General features: G+C 34.6%; 3 protein-coding genes across 12 annotated transcripts; 1 reads left to right on the forward strand and 2 right to left on the reverse strand.

The window, feature by feature from the left end:
* Window positions 1-1,478: 1,478 nt before the first annotated feature.
* Window positions 1,479-4,513, reverse strand: LOC113054707 (density-regulated protein-like). 2 transcript variants are annotated; one of them, XM_026220429.1, is made up of 8 exons: window positions 4,338-4,513; window positions 3,846-3,956; window positions 3,700-3,719; window positions 3,064-3,148; window positions 2,707-2,835; window positions 2,088-2,204; window positions 1,857-1,996; window positions 1,479-1,781 (listed from the first exon to the last, which is right to left on the reverse strand). In XM_026220429.1, exons 2-8 carry the CDS (start codon window positions 3,943-3,945, stop codon window positions 1,737-1,739), a joined length of 636 nt encoding a protein of 211 aa, XP_026076214.1. In that variant the 5' UTR covers window positions 3,946-3,956; window positions 4,338-4,513; the 3' UTR covers window positions 1,479-1,736. The 2 variants fall into 2 exon arrangements, with proteins under 2 accessions (XP_026076214.1, XP_026076215.1); XM_026220430.1 differs by having other exon boundaries at window positions 4,395-4,497.
* Window positions 4,514-4,715: 202 nt separating this feature from the next.
* On the forward strand, window positions 4,716-25,713 carry LOC113054709 (coiled-coil domain-containing protein 62-like). 9 transcript variants are annotated; one of them, XR_003277420.1, is made up of 15 exons: window positions 4,716-5,116; window positions 5,189-5,229; window positions 14,630-14,767; window positions 18,826-19,018; window positions 19,784-19,950; window positions 20,071-20,172; window positions 20,264-20,435; window positions 20,619-20,735; window positions 20,966-21,054; window positions 21,854-21,954; window positions 22,663-23,190; window positions 23,744-23,879; window positions 24,751-24,957; window positions 25,068-25,238; window positions 25,485-25,713. XR_003277420.1 is itself a non-coding variant. In XM_026220433.1 (15 exons), exons 1-14 carry the CDS (start codon window positions 5,065-5,067, stop codon window positions 25,122-25,124), a joined length of 2,100 nt encoding a protein of 699 aa, XP_026076218.1. In that variant the 5' UTR covers window positions 4,716-5,064; the 3' UTR covers window position 25,125; window positions 25,485-25,713. The 9 variants fall into 9 exon arrangements, 7 of the variants coding, with proteins under 7 accessions (XP_026076218.1, XP_026076217.1, XP_026076222.1 ...); XM_026220433.1 differs by having other exon boundaries at window positions 25,068-25,125; XM_026220432.1 differs by lacking the exon at window positions 25,485-25,713 and having other exon boundaries at window positions 25,068-25,431.
* LOC113054710 (uncharacterized) lies at window positions 6,037-14,133 on the reverse strand. Its single transcript, XM_026220441.1, has 12 exons — window positions 13,956-14,133; window positions 13,259-13,347; window positions 11,983-12,080; window positions 11,652-11,801; window positions 11,388-11,503; window positions 11,117-11,253; window positions 10,927-11,020; window positions 10,657-10,768; window positions 10,155-10,378; window positions 9,846-10,014; window positions 9,276-9,403; window positions 6,037-8,934 (listed from the first exon to the last, which is right to left on the reverse strand). The coding sequence occupies exons 3-12, from the start codon at window positions 12,077-12,079 to the stop codon at window positions 8,617-8,619; spliced, it is 1,545 nt and encodes a 514-aa protein (XP_026076226.1). The 5' UTR covers window position 12,080; window positions 13,259-13,347; window positions 13,956-14,133; the 3' UTR covers window positions 6,037-8,616.
* Window positions 25,714-27,217: the final 1,504 nt, after the last annotated feature.

Consider the following 27,217-nt stretch of genomic DNA (forward strand, 5'->3'; position numbering starts at 1 on the left):
ACGAGCAAACAATGAAAAAGTGAACAATACAATTAACAGAGAACTTTTTGTTTTTGTTGAACATGAGTTTGCATGTTTTGTGGCTAATGTGATACTCAGAAAAAAATGTTCAATTAAATTGTAATTCAAAATCATCATATTCTGCTTAAAAGGAAAGATACTTTTATGATTAATATCTGAACTCAATTCTGAACTCAAATTTTTTTAATTAAAAAACATCATTTTAAATTGTATAAAACAAGCTGATATTAAATTAATAAATACTATCACAATTTACACAATCATTATTTACAAATGTACCTTTAACTTTTCTCCTGCAGTATATTTTATTTATATTTAAATTTTTCATATTTATGTTGAAATAATATATTTGTTAAATATTTTATACTAATGAGGACAACGTTTTTCACATTATAATATGCTACTGAATTGTTTTGGGGCCATTGCTGACATTTTTGTCATGAACATGTCAGTGCAAATAAAATTATCTTGTTTTTATTCCTGCAAAATATAGATTTTGTTCTTTTGATTTTGTAGGTAACAGCAGTGGACAGAATAATTTGCTATACAACTGACGCCACCTGATCTCTCATATCTGGTTTAATTTTATATATATAACCCAAAAAAGAAAAAAGTAAGCTTCACAATATCTAGAATGGAAAGTAAATGACAGTGATATTAGAGATCCAAGAACGCAAGCAGAAGAAACAAGTATAAAAAAATTAAGTCCAATTTTTAATCAGAACATTACAGTATCTTTGTAAACAAATGCTTCTTGGTAACTTGTAAAGGTGGGAAGGCAGGAGATTTCATGGAGATGCAGGGGGGAGAGTTCCAGCATCTGGGGGCCATTGCGCTGAAAGACCTGCTCCCCATGGAGGATATAGTGAATAAATTGGCACCAGAGGACTTGAGAGTCCGTCAGACCGAGCAGGAGTGTGGGGATGAATCAAATCAGCAGGAGTCTTAAAACTGCTGCTGTACACAACCTTCAGCTGGTGGCTTTGGAGAAGCAGAAGATGTAGAGATTTTGTGTGTTATAACTTTGATCATGGATGCATTTTAACATTTAAATAGATATATTTTTGTATAAATATTTTTGTTCTGGCATTTTATTGGCAGACAGCAAGCATAAAACTGGACTCGAGTAAGGACTGAAGCACAGGAGAGGGATTTTACTGTAGTATGGTGTCAATAGGTTGATTTTCACCAAAACTGATATTTCTGCTGATAATTTTTTGGTTCTTAATTCACAATTGCACTGACGTTGTATTGAATTCACACAAATGGATATTCATTAAATTATCTTGTGTTTTGCAGAATAAAGAGACAAGGGGTTTGTATAGGACGATATGAGGGTGAGTAAATGATTTGCTTTTTGAGATATTACCCTTTCATGATGCATTTGTAAATCATCAAAATAAAAGCTGTAGTGTTGCGTTGGAGGCAGTGATAAAAGAAACAATACACCACAAATGTGCGTTGAATGAGACTGAAATTTATTAGTCTATTGTTTGCATGTGTGTAATGCTTTTAAGTCACATCATTCCAGACCTTTGGCAACCAAGAGACAAAGCATCTATCAAGAACTGAAAAACCCCAAAGATGAAGCAAAGTCCACTGAAATTCTATACAGTAAATAAAATAGATATAAAAGGGCTTTATGTCAATGTGTACATTTGGCCAGGTTTGCTGTGTCATGTCGCATACATTTCAGTAAAAGTGCATATTGGGCTTCACTTTTTGACCTCTCCAAGATCGTCGATGCTGTCGTCATCCACCTGTGGGGTTAAAGAATGTGTCAAAAACGGTTCTTCTGGTCGAGTTTTGCAGCTGAAACTGGGATGTTTGCTTACCTCAGGCCACTTTTCCTGGATGACGTCCATGATGTCATCTGTAAAGTCTCCCTGAATGATGATTTCGTCTTCTGCTGTCACTGAGGCACCGCAAGAGAATTTCTGAGCAAAGAACCTCTGAGCCTCTTTGAGATCAATGTCTGATGTGGACCACACAATGACAGCAAAGTTACCACAGGGTGAAAATACAGATGACAAACATCAGTCTCGTACCCACAATCAGAACCTTACCGAAAGTGGCCAGGCCACACACCCTTGTGACGTATTTCTTTTTAGCTCTTGGGATTTTTGCGATTGTGACTTTTTGCGGGACGGTCTTCTTCTTCTGTTTGATTTGACCTCTTCCACCTAAAAAGGGAAAAAAACGTTATATTCTATTTTATGTTTGCAGACAAACTCAAAAAGTGTTTTTTGTTGGTAACTAAAAATATATATATATATAATAATAATAATAATAATTATTATATATATATATATAAAACGGTGCTATAGAAAAGACAAAAAAAAGAACAGTAAGAAAACTTTTAACTCCCTTATGATCAGATTAACCATAAACAGATTAAAAATGGGGATTTATAATCTGTAGTTTTCACAAAAGGCCTGACACTGTCAAAAGTTTGCTGTATGATGCGTTTTATGTCATCTGGTGCAGGTAACATGAATAAAAATAATACACATTGTTCATTTGTTTATACCACCGACATTGTAACATTAAAAAGCTGGTTGAAAATCAGTGAACTTTCCCTTTAAGACAAAAAAGACAGAAAAAGTTTGGGATGTGGTGTGGAATATGGTACATGAACCACCGCTGCAAAACCTTTCTGTTTATAGTAAAAGAAAAATGTTTGACCTCTCTTCTGTTTCTTCTTCTCCTCTTCTTCTCCTGCAGGGGGCACCTCTCCACCGCCACCACCTCCACCTCCACCTCCAGCTCTTCCTCCTCCTCCTCCTCCTCCTCCAGTAGTTTCCTGCTTGGGTGCTGTACTTACACAACATCAGTGACATCAGTGAGAAAACTCAAACAGCATGTCATAATGGTACAGGCCAAATATTCCAAATATTTAGTGTCAAATATGAAAAAGAAACTCAAGAGCCAAAGCTATGGAGGCAAAAATAAAATAAGCAAGCAAAAAAAAAAAAAAACTTTTTGTGACTTAATATGAGGTATTGACATCTTCAAAGTTGCTATGAAAGAAAATTGACTTACCAAGAGTCAGTTTAGCAAACACGTCAGGAAAATTCTTCTCAAGCCACTGTTTGCATTTGGTCAGCTCAGGCATGTACTCACAGTACTAGCAGAGCAAAGCAGAAACATTTCAATTCATATTTATTCACTTTCTACCAACTGAATATGTGATAATTTAAGGAATATATCACCCAGAAATAAAAACTTGCTGGAAATTGTGAAGACAGTGAAAATTCGATCCACTGCCCTCTCACATCAAAATACACTGACATTTCATATCTTTAGGACTGTTTTTGTTTGTGCATATTTCTCTCCTGATTCAGGCTAGATTACTGTTTCCAGTGGAGGAAGCATGATTATGGAGCAAATCAAGCAGAAGCAGGTTTATTAGTTAAAAAACAGACAGTTTTTCACTTCTCAAGACATTAACTGATGGACTGGAGTGGTGTGGATTATTGTGATGTTTTTATCAGCTGTTTGGACTCTCATTCTGATGGCACCCATTCACTGCAGAAGATCCGTTGTTGAGCAATTGATGGAATGCTACATTCAGATCAAGAAAAACACATCTACATCTGGGATTGCCTAAGGGTTAGTAATTTTTCAGCAAATTTTCATGTTTGGGTGAACTATTCTTTTAATATGGGATGTACTCACCTCTATTGGCAGAGAACACACTGTAATTAAAAGAAGACAGAAATGTTAAGTCTTACATGACTGTGAACTAAATTAACCATTAACACAACATTTAATTGACATATTACAGTTAGCATTTGCAGTGCATTGAGATTTTTTTCTCTCACCTCCACAATAGAGAACTTTTAGTGGGTATTTTGCATCTGGGTCGGCACGATCCACTTTATTTTCTGGTGAACCCAACTCTGCATTCTCAGTAGTAGCCATATTACATGGATCTACACAAGTCATAAAGATGGGTTATTTTAGACTGACAATATAACACATCCAACTGATGCACAGAAACCAACCCAACAAGCAAAATATGCATTTAAATGCATGTAAACACATAAATTATCCTAACAGCTTTACCCTAATGGATTTTATAGATAATAACCACTACGTTAAAATAAGATGCAGTGGGTCTGAAACAGAGATTCTTGTTATAAAACTAATAAATGCATTCAAATATAGTTTAAAATTCTTTTAGAGTCACTGACAGTGACTTGAATCTAGTAGCCTGCGCACAATGATCATGCATCCATTGAGCACCCATTCATTAGCCAGCACTGCTAATCTCTGCTCTCCTACAGCAGCCACGCGCTCCAGCTCATACATACCCCGTCGATATAATCTCAGTACAACTTGCTTTTGAGTAACACCTTGATCATTATTACATTAACTCGTGCAGATGATCCTCAAAGGGTGAAAGAGTTCCTCTATTGCTCAGCACACCTTCACTGTCTGATTTGGCTGTGGGTCCTGACAACGCCTCTCTGAGGCAAAGCACGATCGGTGTTTACGCCTTTGCCGTATTACGTACGTACTTCACGATGAAAGATTTTTAAGTAATATTGAATAAACAATTTTAATTTATGTAATATGGCTTTTATATAAAATATATGATTTATTTTAATGAAACGAATGTGAATAAAATGATTTTTGAACGAATTTTTTAAACCAGGCATCGCGTTGGACAGCCCGTAAAGCGCGGATAATAACACGCAGTTTGAGAATTGCGAAAATAATCACCCGCTTCTTGCCACATACTTTTCACTTTTTTATTATCATTATTATAATTTGTTTTAGGATTTAGGGTGCTTATATTGCGTTTATTGTTGTTCTTGTTGTTGTTTTAACCCCGAGTGTCTTGTTTACACTTAAATGATGCATCTTTAAAAACAATCAAACTAAACTGTGTGTCATAATCAGGCACCGATAACAAGATATTGAAATTGTGCATCGCTGTGATGTTGACGCTGCGTTTTTTTTTAATTTATTTTATTTAAAGTGAAGTTAGACGTAATATGAAATCGTGTCTGCTAGTCCAGACATTTGTGAGATGAGATGGAGGAAAGATGGAACTCCAAAACCCCTGGAGGTTTTTCGATATCAAAAGGTGATGAACATCATGCAAACATGAATAAATATTAGAAATCCCTCAAACGTGCATCAATTTATAAATTTACAGGATCTCAAGTGGAGCCCTGGCACAGTACTCCTGTAAAAAAGGTTGGTCTGTTGTTGTATTTATTTACTATTTATGTGTATTTATTTACTACACATTTTAAGGCACTGTATTATTGTATTCAATTTGTTTTATTTCATACTTATGATGGTTTATGACGGTCCTAAAATATGGAAAATAGATGAAATAATACACACATACACACTTTTATTTTAAATCTTGCATTTTCTCTTCAAACATACTAAATACTAATTTCACTTTAAAAGATTATTGTTTTGCATTTATGTTTGTAAATATTGCATTTAGATTATATCTATATTGTAATGTGTTCATGATCCTTTGTATTTGTTGTAACCTTGTTTTTAAGTTGAGCAGTTACACAGTAAATTTGACCGAGTAAAATTTACTCAAATTGAAGAAAATTTTACTCTATGCCAGATAACATTTGGTCCCTCTCTAAAAAGAGTAAAAGTTACTCTTTTGATAGAGTTGTTTTTCCAGAGTTAATTTTGCTCAATTTAGTGTTCATATTTTACTCTTTCATGTTATATTTGACTCTATTTAGTGTTATTTCAAATTAACTCTTGTACTATTTTACTCAGTTCAGTGCTACATGAAATTGACTCTTGCTACTTTTTAACTCTGTTCAGAGGAACTACAAATTTACTCTACCACAATTTACTTCCCCTCCGGAGTTGTTTATCATCAGTTATGTGTGAACTACAAAGAATAAGTAACTCTATCCAGAGTTATTCCTCTGAATTACACCATTCATATTTTACCCTCAAAATGCCTTAAAATTAATTACTTGCTTTTCAGTATTAAAATAAAACAAAAAACAACAAACAATATACTCATGTCTCAATTTTATTTTTTCAAGCTCCTCCTCTTCAAACAACATTACACTTAAACATAATTCACTTGTCATTGTGAATGTGTCATCATGTTGTAATTGTGAAAAAAAAAAAATGATAACAATGGATGAGATGAAAAAGAATTACATGAAACTATATGGTACAATAAACAAATCAGAATCACAACCATAAGACATCAGAATGTCAAACAACTTGTGGTGCAAAATATCCTTAATCTCCAAAACATAAGGTGCTTCTGTGGTATGTGCAACTTTGTAAGCATGGATATGTTCATCTAAACACATTGTTTTCAGTGCAGTTGTTATTAAAAGGATGTGCTCATCTTTAATAACAATATTCTGGATTACATAAAACACAGGCATGTCATTTTGAACTTGAACACAAACTGCCAACCCTGACCGATAAGAGTTTCCACAGCGCTTGACCCACTTCACATTTAGGACCTTAGTCCACACAGGCACATTAAGTTTTCCAGCAATCTCAGCACCAACTTCCATTTCATTCAATGGGACCATTTTCCCGGGACCAAATTTCATGGCATTAGGATCAAATGTTTGCCAAATGTAAGCCATTTGGCACTGGTGTTTCTTTGCTAATGTTTTCGTTATGTTTTTAAAGCTTTTCAGCTGCTTTTTAAAAACATTATGTTTCGCTTCATAACGCATACACCAACTATGTATCAGTGGTCCAATTTTCTGCATACAACTGGGGTAATGCACCATAAAATGATGCTTTGGCAATAAGTTCTTATCAGGAAACAACTGCTTAAACAAACTGTGGTGTTCTGTAATCAGATGTTTCAAATAAATGGTGATACCAGTGGATATAACTGAAGAAAACACAATACTGACTATCTGGAGCAATAAAATGAACAAATACCAGTGTTGATCATTAGGATGCACAAGATCTCCAAACATGATGGGCAGATAACGCAATAAACACCAGCTCTGAGTGGCATTTAAGCCCAAGTCATTGGAACCCTCTCTTAATTGTATACCAGGAGGTTTGTTGTTTTGTTCCATGAAGCCATAGTTGAAACTCTGAATTCTTCTGTCTACTTCTGCTGATGTGGTGTAATTTTCTATCAGGTGCTGAATTAGTAATTTCATCTCAAATTGAGCAACCCCCTCTAATATGTCGTGCATAATATCGACTGAAAAATTTGAAGTTGTGTGGAAATATTGCAACGAATTTAAAAGGCAAGACTTTTTTACTCCCATTACATAAGGCAGACTGGGATTGCTCTGCATCGTCTGGCAGTGTTCAGCATGAAGTTCTTTAGTTCGCACTGTCATCTTTGGACTATCTTCACTGAACACTGTCTGAAAGTCCTCTTTCTCTAGTAGGCAAAAGCGGCAACAGTACCTGGCACTAAATGATTCCACAAAACCAAACAAGGAATGGACACCAAGGTTGTCACCAGTAACCTGGACAATGGTTCCATAAACTGTCTGATCAAATAAAGGAATCTGAATTCCAATGGTTTCCAGTGTTGAGATATCCTGGACAAGTGGCTCTAGTATTTTATCAAACCCATAGGTTTTGATATCTTGTGCATGAAATAAAGTGACTAAATGTATATTTAGTAAACTCGAATTGTATTTAGGGGAAATATTTCTAAGGGTAAAATAGATAGCTCCTAACTTATGTATTCCTCGTTTTGATCCAAGGGGGTTTGAGCATTCAAATTCATCAAAAAAAAGCTGGATCTGAACTGCATGTCTTTGTTTTGAGAAGAGTGCATGCCTCTTAAAGAATTCTCCATCGTGTATGTCATAAAGACAATTTGGTCTTTGTTGTGAATCTCTCGCCATCATATCTGTAATGCTAGGGTGTCTATAAATGGACTGTAAAGTCTCAAGAATTGGTATATATACAAATTTATCCTTAACAATGGTTTGGGCAAAAGTTCCAGTTGTTCTGTTACGCCGCGTTGCAAATCTTGTTCCAAGAACATATTCAACAGGATCTATTTTCCCCCATTTGTCTGAAAAGTACCGCATTCTCTTGCTTTCAGTGTTTAATGTCGCAAAAGGATTTTGTATTTTTTCAAAAAACTGATCTATTTGAGACTCGACAACACTTTTTATGGGCTCCTCTAAGGATAGGCTGTTTTTCACTGATTCTTGAGTTTCACTATGAATATCTCCAATCACTTCTTCTAGAGCACCAACAACATAGTTAATAGTTGTCTCTGCGACACCAGCAACTTTAAGTTCAGCCACCACTGTTGCACAACTGTTTACTATATTTGTTTTTAAGAGTGCAGACTCACAAGGCGGATTTTGGTTTGATAAAACACCTACATCATCTAATGAAATGGAGTTGGCGGTGGATGAGCTTTCACCAGAATCAATGCGTGAACGGTCAATTGCACAACACTTGCTGAGATGCTTTCGTAATCCAGAAAAACTATGGTAAACATGTGAACAACCTCTTTGAGCACATTTTAACTTGAGACTTTTTCCTGGACAAAGGCCATGAACTAACTTGAAGTGCCTTATAAGGGCATTGGCATTAGCATGCCCCTTTTTACAAATGAAACAAATCATCTGCTCACTGGAGGATTCTAGCTCTCAACTCGGATACTCTGGGATTTACCTTGGTGGTTTCAACATCTATATCATAGACTGCGGTTTGCAGAAAGCTAAACACATTGGTCAATTCCTGACAGTATGAAGTCCCAAAGACAAAGTGAGCTTTGAAAAGCTCATCAACACAGGCCAATGAATTAGAAGCCTTACAGGGTAGAGCATGTTGGTCAATCACAATAAACCAAGAATGGATCCTACTTTTGTTCGGCCCAACAGCGAGTAGATACGGCTGGAGTCTCTCTCCAATACTGTCCAAGTGCCCTTGGATACTGTTACCGGTCTGTGAAAGAATGAAAACACATTAGTGCCAATGTGACTTAACAGTAAGGGCCCCCCTTTACACTTTACGTTTAGATTGTTAAAATAGGGCCCTTAAAGTAAATATACAGCATTCATAAAGACACAGTGACGCCTTCCACCAAAGTTTCTGTATTACACACTTTCGGGAGATCATTACTAAATATGTGCTAAGTAGAAAAGAATACCACAAGAACAATAATTTGGAGGACAAGTGATCTTTTAGAGAAGTAAGCAAGTCTGAGAAATAAGCAAGTTCAAGTTCACACAGTGACAAAACATTGTAAAACAGTGTCATTTGATCTGTTAAATCAGTAGCTTCACCTTGATGAATTTCACAAGATGATCACATGCTTGTTTGGCTGAGATCTTTCCCGGTCTCTTGCGGCCTTGACTTGAGGGTGGCAAAAGGTGAACCAGCATCAGAATGGAAGACATGTCGCTGTCCCACCCTAGAAACACAGAAGACAAATTAAACATTTTTTAGTATTTAGGCAGAAGGGGTTGAGCATAACCTCCAAATCACTTGAGGTGCTGGTATAAATAAATTAACCACTCCAGTATTTTAGTTAATACTGCACACAGATTCAGTATTAAGAGCACATTCATGGCCTAGTCTCGATGAATACAGATGTGTGGATGAATTTAGGTTAAACCTCCAAATATATTGAACATACAGCTAAACTTTACCTACAAAATATCAAAGATGCTTTTGTTATTCAGACTCCCATATTAAAACCATTTCAAACTATAAATATGCATCTGCAAATCCTATGTAATGGATATAGTTCTCTCTGCAATTTAAAGTGTAGATCTGAGTAAAGCTATGCTTGTCATGAATGTGTAACTTCCCTTTTAAATAATTTAAAGTGTGCCACAATGTAGATACGGTACCTTCTTCAACTTCAGTGGCTTCAGCATTTTGGATGAGGTCTTGGAGCTCACTAGTCTGTGTGAGGCCACGGCTCTGTGCAATAACCTTTGGTTTTATGTTGGTAGACCACTTCTCCAACAACTTTGCAGAGGTCGCATCACCAAACAAAAGTCCAAAATCTTGATTAATCTGCCAAAGATAATTAAAGTAGGTACCATAGAAGGAACTGACTTTGTTTACCTAACAAATCTCTGTTACTGCAGAACAACAATAGCACTTGATTTCATATTTGTCTGTTTTCATATTTTAAGAATTTAAATCTCACATACCAAGCCTGGTATATCCAGGAATCGTGAGAAAACTGATAGAATATCAGCAGACTTTTTAGGGTCATGCAGCAGCTTCTGGCGATAGGCCAGCGTTAACTTCATCTTTTCCTTTACCACTGCCTCATCAGCTGTATGCTTCATCAGGGCTATTGCTTCCTGACAATGACGGTCTTCAGTCAAATAGCAGTCTTCTTTGTAGGATTGTCTGTCAGCAGTTGGCCCACCTGAAAGTGTTTAAAACAATATGAAAACCAAATTTGTTTAGTTCCTTATCTTTCCAAAGCACAACACATTAATGCCAAAACTAGATAAATGACACAAAATAACATGTGAAACATGCATATATCCCAGAATGCCATCTGAATTTGCCCAATGTTGATGATTATGCAAAAAATGTTTGCATTAAAAAAAGAACAGAGATGCTATGTAACATGAGACCTCATTCACAATGTGGCTTAATTACAGATGCATAAAAGCATTGACTTAACATAAAATCTCACACCTGTTTGTGGTTGCCGTGGACGCTTCATCCGTCCCTCTGATGCTTCTTTCTGCAGAGTTTTAATTCTCCACGCCAAATATCCACTTCCATCTTCTGCATTGTAATAATGCTCCTATTACCAGAACAATAAACAGACCAAGTAGTTATACATTACCAGATTAAGGCAATAAATGCCATATCAATTATAATGCAGATATTCTTTATTCTGCAATATACATAATGTCTCCTCCTCCGGTACAACAAAAATATTGAGAGACTACTACTACTTACATATCCAAGCTTGCTCCTGGGGTCAGCCAAGCATGGGAAGAGGGAAATGATTCCTTTCGCATATTCTTCCTTCAAACGTCGGGAAGGGCTTGTTCTACACACACACACACACACACAAACCAAAGCAATTATAATTATAACACATAACATCATAAACAACAATTTACAAAGTACTGTATGAACAACTTACCCATGTTCATTTGTTAAATGTGCTACCAAAATTTTCACCATGTCACGTCTTCGGGTATCGGACAGACCTTTGGTGCGGGTATATTCGTTTATAATCTTTTCACCTCCAGGGCTGGTCTTTAGAATCTCTTCAATCATCTGGAGGGGGAATGATGCGATATTGTTCAGGGATTATAAATTAACAACTGACAAGTGTACATAGCTCCAAATATTTTTATTTTTTAAGTCATTCTATATAGATGTAATTCAGAGGCAAGATTGGAGATCCTTACCTTGGCAAGACGATGTTCCTCAGCTAGATTTTTTTCAGGAGGGCTTGTAATCAACATTGCAGTGTCATCAGACTCTGATGTACCTTCATCTCCTAATGAGCTTGAGCTTAAAGAATCTTCAATATAAACCATATCAATGGTCTGATTATCTGTTCATGCTACTGTGGCAGCATACTACACAGCTATTAAGAATTAATCCAATAGCCATATTAGCTTATGCAAATCAGTGAATTGGTGAATATTACTGAATGTCAAACAATTTACCATCAATGTTTGCTGTGCCTGGGATGACAATTTCTAATACACCAAGATCTGGTCGTGTCAGCAGATATACGAATGCTTCCTCATCAACTTCTGTCTTCGAGTCATCAAGGACTTTCACATCCATTGTAGGAAGATCAAATTTATTGGCAACTAAAGGAAGACACACCAATGGAAAATTGACACAGAAGCCAGCAATGCCAAAGGAACTACAACAGTTATTTTTTAATCCCATAATATACATTCATACACTTAATATATTACCTAAAAAATAATAATAAATTTAGACTGAAAGGTATTTATGATGTTAACAATGTTAAAGTTTATCTCTTACCACATTCCAAAAATGATTGAAATGTAAAAGGTTTTGAAGAAAAAATATATCTCTTGCTGTCTTTGAACTTCACTCTGATAACATTGTTGGTCTGCATCCTGAAAGAACCAAAAAGACAAAGTTAAACAAGGCGATAACACACAGTCAGAGGAAGAAAAGAACATTCATTAGTGCACTACACAACAGGTATTTTTTATATGTAATAACTGTCCAATAGTTCTGTTAAGGCAAGGTGCTCAATATATCTTTATTCGGATGGTAATTGTTTCTCATGAGAAATAAATCTGCATGCACTTCAGTGATGAATCTCATGCATTCGTGGTGATTTATTCACAGAGGAGGAGTGAGTTTTATGATCCTACAAACCAGGGAACGCGCTGCTCAAGTGTAATAATGTAATAGGCCATTCTTGGAATTTTTAATAAGTACGATTTGATTTAATAAGAAATTAATATCCTATTTGTTGCGTGATTATTTACATCTGTTAAAAACAAAGAAGATACATATAATTAAACTTTCTTTTTAACTCAAAATGATGTATGTCATTTAAAAAAAATGAATTTGTGAACTTATTTACATACGAAAAACAAAGTTGCTTGGTTTACATTTTTAATGTGCAAGGCTATATTATGTTAAAATTTAAAGCCCATTTCTAATGTTTACCCGTTTATTTCCCTCTTTCTCCTTTCAACTGATTAATATTCTGCTTGTAAATACTTCCCAGGATTTCTGTAATAAAAGTGTACATATTACAAATGCATGCAAATACAGTGAAGCAACAGTGCAGTGGTCAAAAGGGATTCAAACAGTGAATTATGAAATGAAACACCAAGATTCTAGATTTAAACGGTAATAAAATCACCAAATATCCCATGTAAATAATGAAAACATCTTACATTCCTATCAGAAACAATTATCGTACAAAGAGGGGTAAGTTAATGCACATAAAAATGGCCTCAAGCAATAACGGTTAACATTAACTCTATACCGAGTCAAGTACATGTGGTGCACGACTCCAGATGCTTGTCACAAAAGATTAGCGGACGAACATTTGATCAACAGATATCGTAAGCTTTTTTTACCTGTGTCAATTAACGTTAACGTTTGTAATCTAACAACATTATATGCTAGCTATTTGCTTTCAATATAACTTAGTTCTCAGTCAACAGGAGAAAGCGATCTTTAATCACTCTCTATAAAAAAAACTGCTAAAAAGATCTAACGTTAAGCTAAAAACAGAGGCGAATATTATGAAAATGAATACGACTTTACTTACTTTACAATCCAGCAGAAACACACGTTATCTTCTCAAATCGAAGCAGCAGTGGTCAATGGCAATGACTGTAATGGCGGAACGAAACGAAACTTTGGGAAGAGAACAGTTAACGTTAGAGCAGAAACAAATTATTATACTGTGTTCGGCAGTGGACAAAAAGGAGTCAACGGCGAATTCTGAATTGTCACACCCCAAAATTCTAGATTCATACGGTCAAAGATGACAAAATATATTAAAAAAATCTGTAAATGCTGAAAATACCTACATCCCCACAGTAACCCTCCGAATCGGGATAATAATGCATATCAAAATAGCCTCCCAGCAATGCAAGTTAATTACGGCTAACGTTGACTTTTACTCTATACCGAGTCAAGTATGTGGTGGCATGTGGCGCACATTTCGATCACTTGTCACAATACTTATGTGGACAAACATTTAACGTTAATAGGCTATAGCGTACTTACTGATGTCAATTAATGTTAGTTATTTTTATATTAACTTAGCTGTTTGCATTAAAGATTACTTAGTCTAATTTATTTCTGACATGGCACAACTTAGTGCTCAAGCTAACATGAGAAAGCGATGTAATATGCAAAAAAAAAAAAAAAAAAAAAAATGTCCTGAGCTAATAACGGGTGAATATTATGAAAAATATATGAATAACGTTACCAAGACTTTGAAACTATATTTACTTTACCATCCAGCAGAAAGCAAAGCAGCAGCGGTCGACGGCCGTGACTAATAAGATGGCGGATAAACGAAACTTTGGGAAGAGAACAGTTATGGGAGGAGTCACTGCAGTTACTCTGTGATTTTGCTCCCACTCTACTGATAAATTTGACTCTGTACACTCAAAATAGAGCAAAAACAACTATTTTTGAGGAAAAAAAAATGTAACTCTGGAAAAACTACTCAGCCATTTTTCCTGTGTATATTTACATTTAGTCATTTAGCAGACACTTACAAATGAGGACAGTGGAAGCAATCAAAAACAATAAAAGAGCAATGATATACAAGTGCTATAACAAGTCTCAGTTAGATTAAACGCAGTACAGATAGCAAGGGCTTTTAAATAATATAATAAAAAGAAAACAGAATAGAAAAAGAATAGAGCAAGCTAATGTTAGAGGTCTTTTTTATAATTGTATAATAAATTAAAAGAAAATAGAATACAAAAAGATTAGAAAGGTAATTAGATTTTTATTTTTTTTAAAGAATAGAATTAGAATAGTGAGTGCTAAAGCTAGAGGTTCAAATAAAGATGGAAGAGATGGGTTTTAAGCCATTTTAAGGTTTTTATGTCAAATTCAACTTTGCCCATATCGGTGTATAAAAGATTTGATTCTGATTTTATAATACTCGATCCTTCAGAATGTTTTTGCTGCTAAAGAGACCCCAGATGTTTCTTCCACCAAACTCGGAGATGAAAACAGATCAAGACCTGCAGCGCTGAGTCTGCATGACCTCTCAAAACCGATGTCCTCTTTCTCATTAATGCAAGATTATCAGGTAACACGTTTGAAATTATGGAAGGCATTTTCTGCCAAATTTAAATAAATAAATTAAATGATTAAAATGAAAATTAAAACCAGATTAACGATTTCATTACAGAAAACTGTACGCAAAATATGTGACAAAATTGAGAATTAAATTAAATGATTTCATTTTCACAGTTACATCCCTGTCAAATTGAAATATAAAATGCAATTGGTGATTTCACATTTGATTTTCAATACAGTCTCGAGGCAAGACTGCCAATATTAAAATGAAAAGCCAAACGTGAAAAATAAACTACAAATGCAGTTTTTACAAAGCTCTTTATTAAAGCTCACGCAATAATGGTGACACAATTCAAATTTAAATGTAAATTTTACTTTTCATTTTAACTCCTCTTTTATTTAAGTTTTCGTTTTCATTTTCAAAGACAACCTGCATGCAAATTATATGTTAATGAGTGGGTGTGGCTCAATTACGCTGTTTCGTGGAGGAGCTCAAATGGCGGTTATGGCAACTAGCAGCAGAATTAAACCAGCTAGCAAACATTTCGGATGATGATGACTTCATTTTACAACGAGTTGAATCTATATTGGATACACTTGGACATTTTGCAGCCGTCACAAACTCCGATGTCGATCCTCGAGTTATAATAGTCTTAGTGAGGTTGTGCATTTTCCGGGGAGTCTCGTCGGCCAGTTTGGTAAAATTGGCAAGATATTCACAGATTCGACTTTTCCGGATCAATAACTCGCGAGCAAAACGTTTTTGGTACACGAATTATGCCTCTTTTTACTCGTAGTGATGTAGTAAACGAGCTACAAGCGAGTTTGCCTGAAACAAGCTTTCTTCCGCTCTGTACAAAATACGTTGATCTCAATGCGCTGGCGTCTGAGAGACAAGTCCTAAGGGACCGTCTGCAAAGTGCGAAACGCGAAAAAGGTTACTAATAAAATACTCAATAACTTCACAGTAACACACTGTAGTGTCACCAAATTCAGTTCACACATCACTGCTCTCCTGCTGCTTATACTACAATGTTGGTTTTAAAAATAGTTGCTTTTGCACAATTTTACGATTTTTTTTTACTATGAAAACGTCAATAACGTTACTGTAACACACTGTACTTTCACCAAATTCAGTTCACACATCACTGCTCTCCTACTGGTTATACTACAACACTTATATTGAAAATAGTTGCTTTTGCACCATTTATATGATTTTTTTTAATTATGAAAAACAGTTAATAACTTTACTATAACACACTACTTTCACCAAATTCAGTTCATACATCACTGGTCTCCTGCTGGTTATTCTTCAACAATCATTTTGAAATTAAATGATGTTGCACATTTTGTATTATGAAAAATAATTAATAACTTCACCGTTATGGAACATAATAGTTAATAACTTTAATGTAACACACTGTACATTCATCTGATTCAGTTCACACATCACTGCTCTCCTGCTGGTTATACTACAACTTTCATTTTGAAAGTAATTGCTTTGGCACAATTTTCATGCTTTTTTATTATAAAAAATAGTTAATAAATTCACCATTATTGGACATAATAGTTAATAACTTTAATGTAACACACTGTACATTCATCAAATTCAGTTCACACATCACTGCTCTCCAGCTGTTTATACTACAACTTTCATTTTGAAAGTAATTGCTTTGGCACATTTGTTATTACTTTTTATTAAGAAAAAGGTAAATAACTTTACTTTAACACACTGTACATTCTTTAAAATCAGATCACACATCACTGCTCTCCTGCTGGTTATACTACAACACTCAAATTGAAAATTATTGCTTTGACAATTTTTTTTATGATTTTTTTAATTATTAAAAATAGTTAATAACTTTACTGCACTGTATATTCATCAAACTTTTATTAGTGTTTTTATTTTCAAAACAAGTGCTGTAGTATAACCAGCAGGAGAGCCGTAATGTGTGAACTGAATTTGGTGAAAGTACAGTGTTTTACAGTAAATTTATTAACTGTTTTGCATAAAAAATCATAAAAAATGTGCCAAAGCAATTACATTCAAAATGAAAGTTGTAGTATAACCAGCAGGAGAGCAGTGATGTGTGAACTGAATTTGGTTGAAATACAGTGGGTTACAGTAAAGTTATTAACTATTATGTTCAATAATGGTGACTTTATTAACTATTTTCCATAATAAAAATCATAAAAATGTGCCAACGCAATTACTTTCAAAATTAAAGTTGTAGCATAACCAGTAGGAGAACCGTTATGTGTGAACTGAATTTGGTGGAAGTACAGTGTGTTACAGTACATTTATTAACTATTGTTCATAATTAAAAAAAATTCATCAAAAGTCTGCCAAAGTAATTCCTTTTAAAATCAAAGTTGTGGTATAAACAGCAGTAGAGCAGTGATGTGTGAACTGAATTTGGTGGAAGTACGGTGTGTTACAGTAAAGTTATTAACTATTATGTTCAATAACAGGTGAAGTAATTAATTATTTTAAATAATAAAAAATCATAAAAAATTTGCAAAAGCAAATACTTTTGAAATGAGTGTTGTAGTATAACCAGTAGGAGAGCAGTGATGTGTGAGCTGAATTTGGTGAAAGTACAGTGTGTTACAGTAACGTTGTTGACGTTTTCATAATTAAAAAAAATCGTAAAATTGTGCAAAAGCAACTATTTTTAAAACCAACATTGTAGTATAAGCAGCAGGAGAGCAGTGATGTGTGAACTGAATTTGGTGATACTACAGTGTGTTACTGTGAAGTTGTTGAGTATTTTATTAGTAACCTTTTTCGCGTTTCGCACTTTGCAGACGGTCCCTTAGGACTTGTCTCTCAGACGCCAGCGCATTGAGATCAACGTATTTTGTACAGAGCGGAGGAAAGCTTGTTTTCAGGCAAACTCGCTTGTAGCTCGTTTACTACATCACTACGAGTAAAAAGAGGCATAATTCGTGTACCAAAAACGTTTTGCTCGCGAGTTATTGATCCGGAAAAGTCGAATCTGTGAATATCTTGCCAGTTTTACCAAACTGGCCGACGAGACTCCCCGGAAAATGCACAACCTCACTAAGACTATTATAACTCGAGGATCGACATCGGAGTTTGTGACGGCTGCAAAATGTCCAACTGTATCCAATATAGATTCAACTCGTAGCAAAATGAAGTCATCATCATCCGAAATGTTTGCTAGCTGGTTTAATTCTGCTGCTATACTGGCCATAACCGCCATTTGAGCTCCTCCACGAAACAGCGTAATTGAGCCACACCCACTCATTAACATATAATTTGCATGCAGGTTGTCTTTGAAAATGAAAACGAAAACTTAAATAAAAGAGGAGTTAAAATGAAAAGTAAAATTTACATTTAAATTTGAATTGTGTCACCATTATTGCGTGAGCGTTAATAAAGAGCTTTGTAAAAACTGTATTTGTAGTTTATTTTTCACGTTTGGCTTTTCATTTTAATATTGGCAGTCTTGCCTCGAGACTGTATTGAAAATCAAATGTGAAATCACCAATTGCATTTTATATTTCAATTTGAAAGCGATGTAACTGTGAAAATGAAATCATTTAATTTAATTCTCAATTTTGTCACATATTTTGCGTACAGTTTTCTGTAATGAAATCGTTAATCTGGTTTTAATTTTCATTTTAATCATTTAATTTATTTATTTAAATTTGGCAGAAAATGCCTTCCATATGAAATAGCCTGAATTGATTTACAATATTAATTCCTGGAATAGAATAGTTTTATGGAATGTAATTTCATTTTAAAGGAATAGTTCAACCAAAAATGAAACTTTGCTTATAATTACTCTCAGGCCCTTTTAAGAGGTAGATGAGTTTTTTCTTCATGAGAACACATTTGGAGAAATTTAATATTACATCTGTAGGGGATTTTACCAGGTTTGATGGACCAGGTAAGATGAATGAAGACCAGGTGTAAGAGATTGAGTCAATTGAAGAAAAATGTACTGAAGAAAATAGTTTGCAGTTTCATCAGCAGAAATCAGCTTCAATACTCACTAGGAGTGCAAACTAAGTATCGGCCCATTTATGTGATGTTTCTAGAGCCCAGTTAATGGATTGGAGGTCTCCACTATCCAGAGGCAGCGTCTGGAGCTGCAGCTTCTCATAGCAGAACTGAAGGACCGTGAACAGGAGCTCAATACTACGGCAGCAGCCCATCACAAGCAGCTCCTGTCCTGGGAACAGGACCGTCAAAGAGTGCTGATCCTGGAACAGAGATGTGCCCGACTGGAGGGTGAGAGTGACTCCAGACTAGAACGGGATTAAATAAATCAAACAAGCACTATTAAAAGCATTTTTGTACATTGAAATAAAGCAAAACAGGAAAGACTAACTGAAATAAGTTTAAGACAAAGCAAAAACACAACAGAATTACTAAAATTTTAGCGTAATATGCTTAACTAAAATGAAAAATGAAATTATAATAAAAAGGTAATTTAGTAGTATTCCAAAAGCTAATACAAATTCTCCAGATTGTAGCAAAATGATTGAGTTTTATATGACCAATTTCCATTCTTTTATTTTTAATTAGGTTGTTTTTGGTACTATACCTTTAAAAATTCCCCCTTAAATGTGAACTTTTCTGATTCAAAGTGGCAAGAAATTGCGTTTTATTTAAATCTAAGAGCAATTAGATCTACAGTCTCTTCTGCTAGCCAAGGCTGCATTTTTTTATCCAAAATACAGTAAAAACAGTGAAATTGTGAAATATTATTACAATTACAAAAAAACGTTTTCTATTTGTATATATTGTAAAATGTATTTTATTCCTTTGATCAAAGCTGAATTTTCAGCATTACTCCAGTCTTCAGTGTCACATGATCCTTCAGAAATCATTCTAATATACTGATTTACTGCTCAAGAAACATTTCAGCTGTGCTAATATTTTTGTGAATGTTGATGGTTAACCCATGCTGATTAAAAGTATTTAAAGAGTCTTACAGATCTCAAACTTGTGAATGGTAATGGTAATTGTATTTGACTGCTCATGTTTCCTCAGATGAGCTGGAGAAGCGTAATGAAGTGATCAGAGCTCTCAGTAAGCAGACAAAGGTGTCGGAAACGAGAGAGAAAGATGTGTCCAGAGAGCTCAACAGCTCCCAACAGCAGCTTCACGAGCTGAGCCGCAGACAGATGAACATCTCCAGACATGAGCACGACTTGGAGGTGAAGTCAAATCTGTTTTTAGGTCGGACATTATGGCCTACACCATATCTTCCCACATCTTATGATAGTGGTACTCGGTACATTTTATTATAATGTATTATATATTTTGTTTATTGATAGGAGAGGAACCAGAGTCTGGACTCCACGGTCATGAGGCTGTCATCACAGCTGGGACAGCTGCAGGTGCGCGAGGTGGAGGTCAGCTCCATGCTTAAACTGAAGGTAGCAGAGACTCACACTCATGCGCTCATCCATTATCTTATATCCAGTTCATTCAGACACATTAATATAAGTGCTTGTTTTTCTTTATCAGGATAGAGACGTGATTGAGGCCACCAATCACATTTTAGAGCTGTCCGGTCATCTGTGTGAACTGCAGAAATCACTTGAAGAGCTGCGAACACGTGAGAGCAAAATGCTGCGGGAAATGGAGGAACACAAACACTGTTTCAGAGAGAGCAGACATGAAAACACACAACTGAAAGGTAGACAGTTTATCTCACAATCTCTCGTTGCGTCCCACTTCAAATACTGTATAGTAGGTACTTTATTTGGTTTGAAACTATCTTGGCAAATATCAAACAAAGTACATTCTTAATAGTATTAATGTTTGTAGTATGAATGAATTCATGCTGGATTCATCAGGATGCATGTTTATTTCTTTGCAGCCGAGCTTCAGGAAAAAACCATTGAGAACAATAACCAGAGAGAAGAGCTCATCCGCTTAAAGCAGGAAAACCAGCTGTTGAAGAAAGACATCACTGCTGTTGAACTTCATATGATGAGTATGCCAGTACTGCACGTTTCAAACGCTAGTGACCTACATAAACAGCATCACAGACATGCTTCAGACACTGCAGAACAAAGCATAGACTGCATCTGTTAAAAACGAAACGCTGATAATAAACAGCATGATGCTTAAACACTGTTCGGTGCAAGAAAACATATCTTATCATCTTTTCATGAGCATTTATGCTTTTTGAAATTAATGCAAGTTGTCATGTTTGTTGCCCAGATGAAGATAAAAGCTGGAGGGATGAATTACTTGAACTCTCCCGATCAAAACAATCTCCAGCTGAATCTGAGCTGCTCTGTCTGCGGCAGGTACTGTCTTTCAGAACTCCCTCTCTTTACATCATCCAGTGCCAACCAGTGTTCATTTTTACAGATCTCTGTCCTTTCCATTTGCTCTTCCGGAGCAGTTTTTCCGGTTTTTCAGCATGTTTGTAAGACTTCCTGCATTCCTTTTCCATGACTTCCATGATAGGGTCATAATCTCTTCTAAAACAGCTCCACAGGCTATAACTCAGTGATACTTTAGTATTATTGAGATGCCATTGTAGTTTTTTATATTTACAGTTTTCCATTTAATTTTAATTAAAGATGACATTTTCTAAATCATTTTGTTATATATATATATATATATGTATGTGTGTGTAGTTTTTATTTCAATTTAGTTATTTTAGTACTTCAAGAAAATTAGAAATTACCTTGGCAATCAGCTGAAATAAAATAAGTTTACATTTTTAATACACACACACATATATATACTGTTTATAACTAACAGTTAACATGTATTTAAAGTAACAAACATTTATTTTATAGTTTTAGCGATGATAACCCTGCTTTAATCTCTTTGCTTTTTTAAAATATTAATAATTTTCTTATTTTAAGCACTTATGATGAGCTATTTCATATTTCTCTATTATCCTGTTTCACATTACTGTACTTTAGGCATCAGATATGTTCTGATTCGTTAGGATTTGCTTCACATCAAGTCAGCACATAATAAATGATTTGATAGGGTTATGATATATGCATATGTAAGCGCTTAGAAAAGCGTGCCTAGAAAAGCGCTATATAAATGTAACGAATTATTATTATTATTATATGTTTGTGACAGGTGTGTGAAAACCAAAAAAATGACCTCCAGCTGCTAAAGCTGAACTTGGAGAGCACCAGAGAGTCACTCCGACATCATGAGGGTCAAAGGTCACGGGAGAGGTGGGCTTCTACAATGTGTAGTGTTTCATAAAATGTAATTGCTTATTTCAGCCACTGGGTGTTATTTTATTATTATTCTATTTTACTATTATAGTTTTTATTAATATATTGAATTATCATTTATTTTAATAGTTAGATTTTTAGTAATATTGTTATATATAGAAATTGTGTTATAGTACTTCTGACATCATCTTTTTAAAAATATTACTATTTTAGTTTAACATTTTTTATTTCGGTTTTAGTTTGTTCATTTCCAGTTAGTATTTTGAATTAGTTATTTATATTTTCACTTTTCATTTTCATTTGGTTTATTTTTAGTAATTTATTTAGTGTTTTTAGTAATATTGTAAAAAAATGTGTTATAGTAGTTTTGTCTTTGTTTTAAATATTACTGTTTGGATTTAATATATTGTTATTTCAGCTTTAGTTTTAGTTTTTATTCATTTCCAGTTAGAAATTTTTATTTTAAGTGAGCTTTTTTTTTTAATATGTTTAATTATTTTTATATTTTTATATCAGTTTGATTTATTTTTGTTTCAGTTTTAGTATTCAGTATTTAGTATTCAGTTGTTTAGTATTCTTTGCCAGTAAAACAGTACTTTTAGTACTTCAACCTAAACCTATTCCAGTTTTTTTATTTATTTAAGTTTTAGTTTTTAATAACCCTGGTCCAGGCATCTTGAGTTATGAGTGTTTTTGTGTTCGTAGGGCTGATTCTGTTTTAGGAGACACTCATGTGCTAGAATACAGTGATCATCAAGAAGGGACAGAACTAGAAACAGGGCTAATGTCCATCCTGTGCCACAGCACAAGCAGAAATGCCCCATCGGGTTTAACACAGCATCTTTGTGTTGAAATGGAAACGCAGACTGACTCTGAGCATGACTTTAGCACAGCTTTGAGTGCAACAAACCATGAAGTCACAGAACAGTCAGCCGTAGAGGAAAATTGCTCAGGCGCCAACATTACGAACAGCTGTGCAACTAGCCAGTGTGACATCAATGAGCAAGAATCACCCAAGATGGTAATAAAGGAAAGAGCGAACAATTGTGTTGCGGCGTCATCCCAGTCTCTCTGCTGTGATAACGCTGACAGCCCATCAGAAGATCCACAGAGTCGGGCAGTGTATTCTGACACTAGAGCTGATGTGGATTTAATGGCTGTCATTGACTATGATTCAGAGACAGGAACTCCTTTCTGTGTAGTCGATGTGGATATCAGTCCAAGATTCTCTTGGTAGGATTCTCTAGCTTTATTATAACATCTTTTCGAGTTAGGTTGTGATCATAGGTTTGTACATAGGTTTCTTTTTTTGGATGGTTTATTTAAGGAGAGCTCAGTTTTACTATGTTCTACCATAAAAAATTAATTGTACTTAATATTGCATATTTGTATGTAGGTATATGTTAAAGGGGGGGTGAAATGCTATTTCATGCATACTGAGTTTTTTACACTGTTAAAGAGTTGGATTCCCATGCTAAACATGGACAAAGTTTCAAAAATTAAGTTGTACGTTTGAAGGAGTATTCTTTAGCTCCGCCCACACATCACGCCTCCAGTCGGTCATGTTTTTCCGGGAAAAATCGGTACAGACTATCTTTCTCTTATGAATATAATAAAACTAAAGACTTTTTGGAGTTATGAAGGACGCAGTACTACTCTATAGGTACTCAAGATTAACAGGATATTGAGTGAAAACGAGCATTTCACCCCCCCCCTTTAAGATTGAGCATGCAAAAAACACTGGTAATTTTGTTGGCCTAATGATAACCGTGACTTTCTCTTCTAGTGTTGCAGATCTGAGCCTTCTTAATCTGGATTGCCCCTCCCCCTCACACAGAAGTAGGCGGAGCTCTGTCTGTTTACCTGATTCTATGCTAAGCATTGAACTCTGTGCCAATGATGTAGCTTGCCAAGGCAATGAGGTAGCTCAACACTTCATGTATTTGTATCAGGGATGTGATTCTTTCTATTAACATAGTTTTCTGTATTTCCTATCTGAAAAGTATGACCCTTGTGAATTGAGTAAATTGCAGCATTTTCAAATACAAATTGTACAAAAATAAAATTAATTGCATTAATCTTTTTCTGTAAACTAATGATGAGGATGACAATTATATTAAATACTCATTTGTACAGTACAATCGTATTATTGCATTCGTAATATTCATTTCAATAGTAATATTTCTTTTTTTTATAATTTGTTTTTTCTAAATTCAGTAATAACAAAATAGCAAGTAGTTATTTGATTAACAATATTAATATTTCTCTTAACATTTTTTAATCTTTCAAAATAGCTTTTACTTATAAAAAATAACATTTTTATATTTTTTTTAACTCTAATGTGGTTTAAAAAAAATTTGCTTATTTTTATAAATTCTAATATGTTGTAGTTTGATGTGTTTTTTTGTTATGTAAAGTGCTTTGATAAGTAACATTTAAATGTGCTTTAGAAAAATAAATATTATTATTATTATTATTATTAAATACCTTTTTTTACCCTATTATTAATATTTAGATATTTATTTAGTTAGTATAATATAAACAATAAACAAAATTAAATTGTTTTTAGTTTTTATTGTTTTTTATAGTTATATTGAAAGTGGTGGAGAACATTAATTTTTGTCCAAAGGTGATCACATGCCTGTTTTATGAATATTTAAATGAAGGTGTTATCGAGGGTTCAATTGGGATCTGTCATGTGGGGTTCACCATTTTTCAGGGCCCTTGCCCAATTTAACCCCTGTGTGTTATCAACCTCTAACCTTATTGCCTGTATATTTGCATCTCACGCAGGAGAGCTACAGCTCATCCACAACACGGTTACAGCGTCTGCCGGCTGAGTCTCAGGAAATGGTTTCAAGTTTGGAAAGTTCTATCAAGAAAAATGTCAACCCGACAGAACCTCAGAGTCCAATGAACTGTGATGCTGGTTGTCACCGCCAAAGTAACTATGAAAACAGCAGCCACTCCCAAACCTCCACCCATAACCAAACACGCGGGGTACTTATTACATCACAAAACTCATTTGCATAATAGTTTAATGCATAGCATAAATTATGCTTCAAGGTGAAAGTGTAAATAAATGGCATTTTCTTCTTCTTGTCCTAAAGCAAAGTGACTCCCAGATTGAAAGCAGCCCACGTTTGCATCAAGGAATCAAGTCATGAGGTCCATAAAGCCATGAGAAGCAGTGAATCCCCATTAACTATCATCTTCTCTCACTGCTTCTAAAAAATACATCAGTTTTTTGCAACCAAAGAGGAGTTTTCTGAAGATAACAAGTATTATTTTTTTTAACAAATGCTGTAATTCTATTTTTTTTTTTATCAAAACTTATTTTTATGAAACGTGTACAAAAATGAGCATTATTAGTTAATCCTACAGAAGCACTTCAGCACTTCCTCTGAACGATGTAGAGACAGGTGTTATTAATAAACATCTTTCTTTAAGTAATAAACCTGTCCTACAAGATGACACAATGGTTCTGGTTGTTTTTTTTTTTTTTCATTTTCTTTTTTTCATTCCAGTTTCACTGTCATCTAACCTGTTTGGTGAACTGTGATGTGGCTCTTTTCTGGATCATCGTGTTTTACATCCGAAATGCAGTCTCGTTCCCACAGAAAAGACAAGGAGCCATCAGCCTTATCAAAAGCCACTGAACTGCAGTATATTTGCCTGATCTCAGGACATCTAAAAGAACAATAAAGCTCTTTACATGCTGCCATTATCGGTTTCTTTTAATTGGTTGTTTTGATTGACTCCCTCATTTTAGTGTTAATTTGTATTTTTTAATGCAAAAATAATAAATACAAATTAGTAGTAGTTTTTTTTTTTTTTTTGCAAAAAATATATATTTTGACTAAATATAAAAAAAAAGTTGCAAATTACCACAGTCTTTGAAGTTATTTAAGTTTTGCATTACAAAATATATACTGATTTGCATTAGAAAATCCAGCTTTTGCGTGTTTTTTAGCAGTTCCAAACTTCTCATCTATAGTCAGGGGTGGATCTAGAAAAATATTGATGGGGTGGCGAGAAGGGGGCAGGAATTTTTGGGGGGTGGCAACATATGGCAGACGTATATATACTGAATTTAGTCACAGTTATCACAGTTTGATGATAAATAGTATATGTGCACACTACAAAAGGGCACAGGCTGCAATTTAAAAACTTAATCTCATGCAATCAATGTCTTGCATTTGAAACAGTTCATATAAGGAATAAGTGACCATACCCCATAAGAACTACCACACTCACTAATGCATACAGTTTGCATCGACATTTAATTAAGAGCATTATAAAAGGTTCAGTGTTATCAACATGTCAATTTATTATAAGAAACACAAGATTTTAATAGCCAATGAGATTTACAGATGGGGAGACTCGACTGATTTTCTACTGTTAAGTGTTCATCACCATCTAACTCAACCAGTCAAGAGCTAGATTTAGCCTTAGATATTATATGAATATGGTCCCTGAAGCATAGGTTTTATTTGCTGACAATAATAATAAATAAATAAGCATAATAGGCACAAATACAAATGTACTTTTAGAAATTGTTTTTGAAAAATATGGTGTTATTGTTTTGGCAAGCTTAAATTAAAACTTCTATGAAAACTTGTGTGATATTCCTTTAAAATAATGTTTTAGTATATCATTTTTTAAGTATATTTTACTAAGCAATTTCTTACATAATTTCTTTGAGTTAGACCAAACTTTTATTTTGGTGGGTTGTAGACAGTAATTTTAGACAGTGTTTATTAGTAAACTATTATTATTAGCTATTAGGCCTACTTGAAGTATAGCATACTCTTATGTGCAATAGTACTATATTTCTGTTTGAATTTCTTCAAGTTATACCGAAATTCTATTTTGACAGGTTGTGGTAAAGACATTGCCGTTTCTGTCAGTCTGTGTATATGATACGAATGAATGACGATAGTTTTATCAAATGAAATGGTGAAATCCTCTCATAGTGCTCTGAAGTGCACATGTGTTGCCCACATCATGTGTCAATATATGATACCGCAAACAAGAGGTTGCGAGCGGTCGCGAGCGCGGATGGGATAATGGAGGAAGTTTTTTTGTTTGTTTGAGCAACTGGGGTGGTGCCTCTGGGAGTTGGTGCCCTACTCTGCGTGTAGGGAGCGACGGTACTGAACAGCTTTAATATTGCAGACACTAGTCCATATCGAGATTTGATTAAATGCTCTACTTTTGATTTATTCATTAAAAAAAATGGCCGAATTCCGTGACGTTC

The sequence above is a fragment of the Carassius auratus genome, chromosome 35 (genome assembly GCF_003368295.1).
Source record: "Carassius auratus strain Wakin chromosome 35, ASM336829v1, whole genome shotgun sequence".
NCBI classification, from domain to species: domain Eukaryota; kingdom Metazoa; phylum Chordata; class Actinopteri; order Cypriniformes; family Cyprinidae; genus Carassius; species Carassius auratus.

What these genes read in the sequence shown, in the direction of transcription:
- LOC113054710 (XM_026220441.1), bottom strand. Translation starts at nt 12,079, where the DNA reads ATGCAGACCAACAATGTTATCAGAGTGAAGTTCAAAGACAGCAAGAGA. An exon ending in TCCACGGCAACCACAAACAG is followed by an intron (nt 10,379 to 10,656) that starts GTGTGAGATTTT and finishes AAACACTTTCAG; the next exon opens with GTGGGCCAACTGCTGACAGA. An exon ending in ATCTTGTGAAATTCATCAAG is followed by an intron (nt 8,935 to 9,275) that starts GTGAAGCTACTG and finishes ATTCTTTCACAG; the next exon opens with ACCGGTAACAGTATCCAAGG.
- LOC113054707 (XM_026220429.1), bottom strand. Translation starts at nt 3,945, where the DNA reads ATGGCTACTACTGAGAATGCAGAGTTGGGTTCACCAGAAAATAAAGTG. An exon ending in GAAGAAGAAACAGAAGAGAG is followed by an intron (nt 2,205 to 2,706) that starts GTCAAACATTTT and finishes TTCCCTTTTTAG; the next exon opens with GTGGAAGAGGTCAAATCAAA. An exon ending in GTGTGGCCTGGCCACTTTCG is followed by an intron (nt 1,997 to 2,087) that starts GTAAGGTTCTGA and finishes GGTCCACATCAG; the next exon opens with ACATTGATCTCAAAGAGGCT.
- LOC113054709 (XM_026220433.1), top strand. Translation starts at nt 5,065, where the DNA reads ATGGAGGAAAGATGGAACTCCAAAACCCCTGGAGGTTTTTCGATATCA. An exon ending in ATCAGTCCAAGATTCTCTTG is followed by an intron (nt 23,191 to 23,743) that starts GTAGGATTCTCT and finishes TTTCTCTTCTAG; the next exon opens with TGTTGCAGATCTGAGCCTTC. An exon ending in CCCATAACCAAACACGCGGG is followed by an intron (nt 24,958 to 25,067) that starts GTACTTATTACA and finishes CTTGTCCTAAAG; the next exon opens with CAAAGTGACTCCCAGATTGA.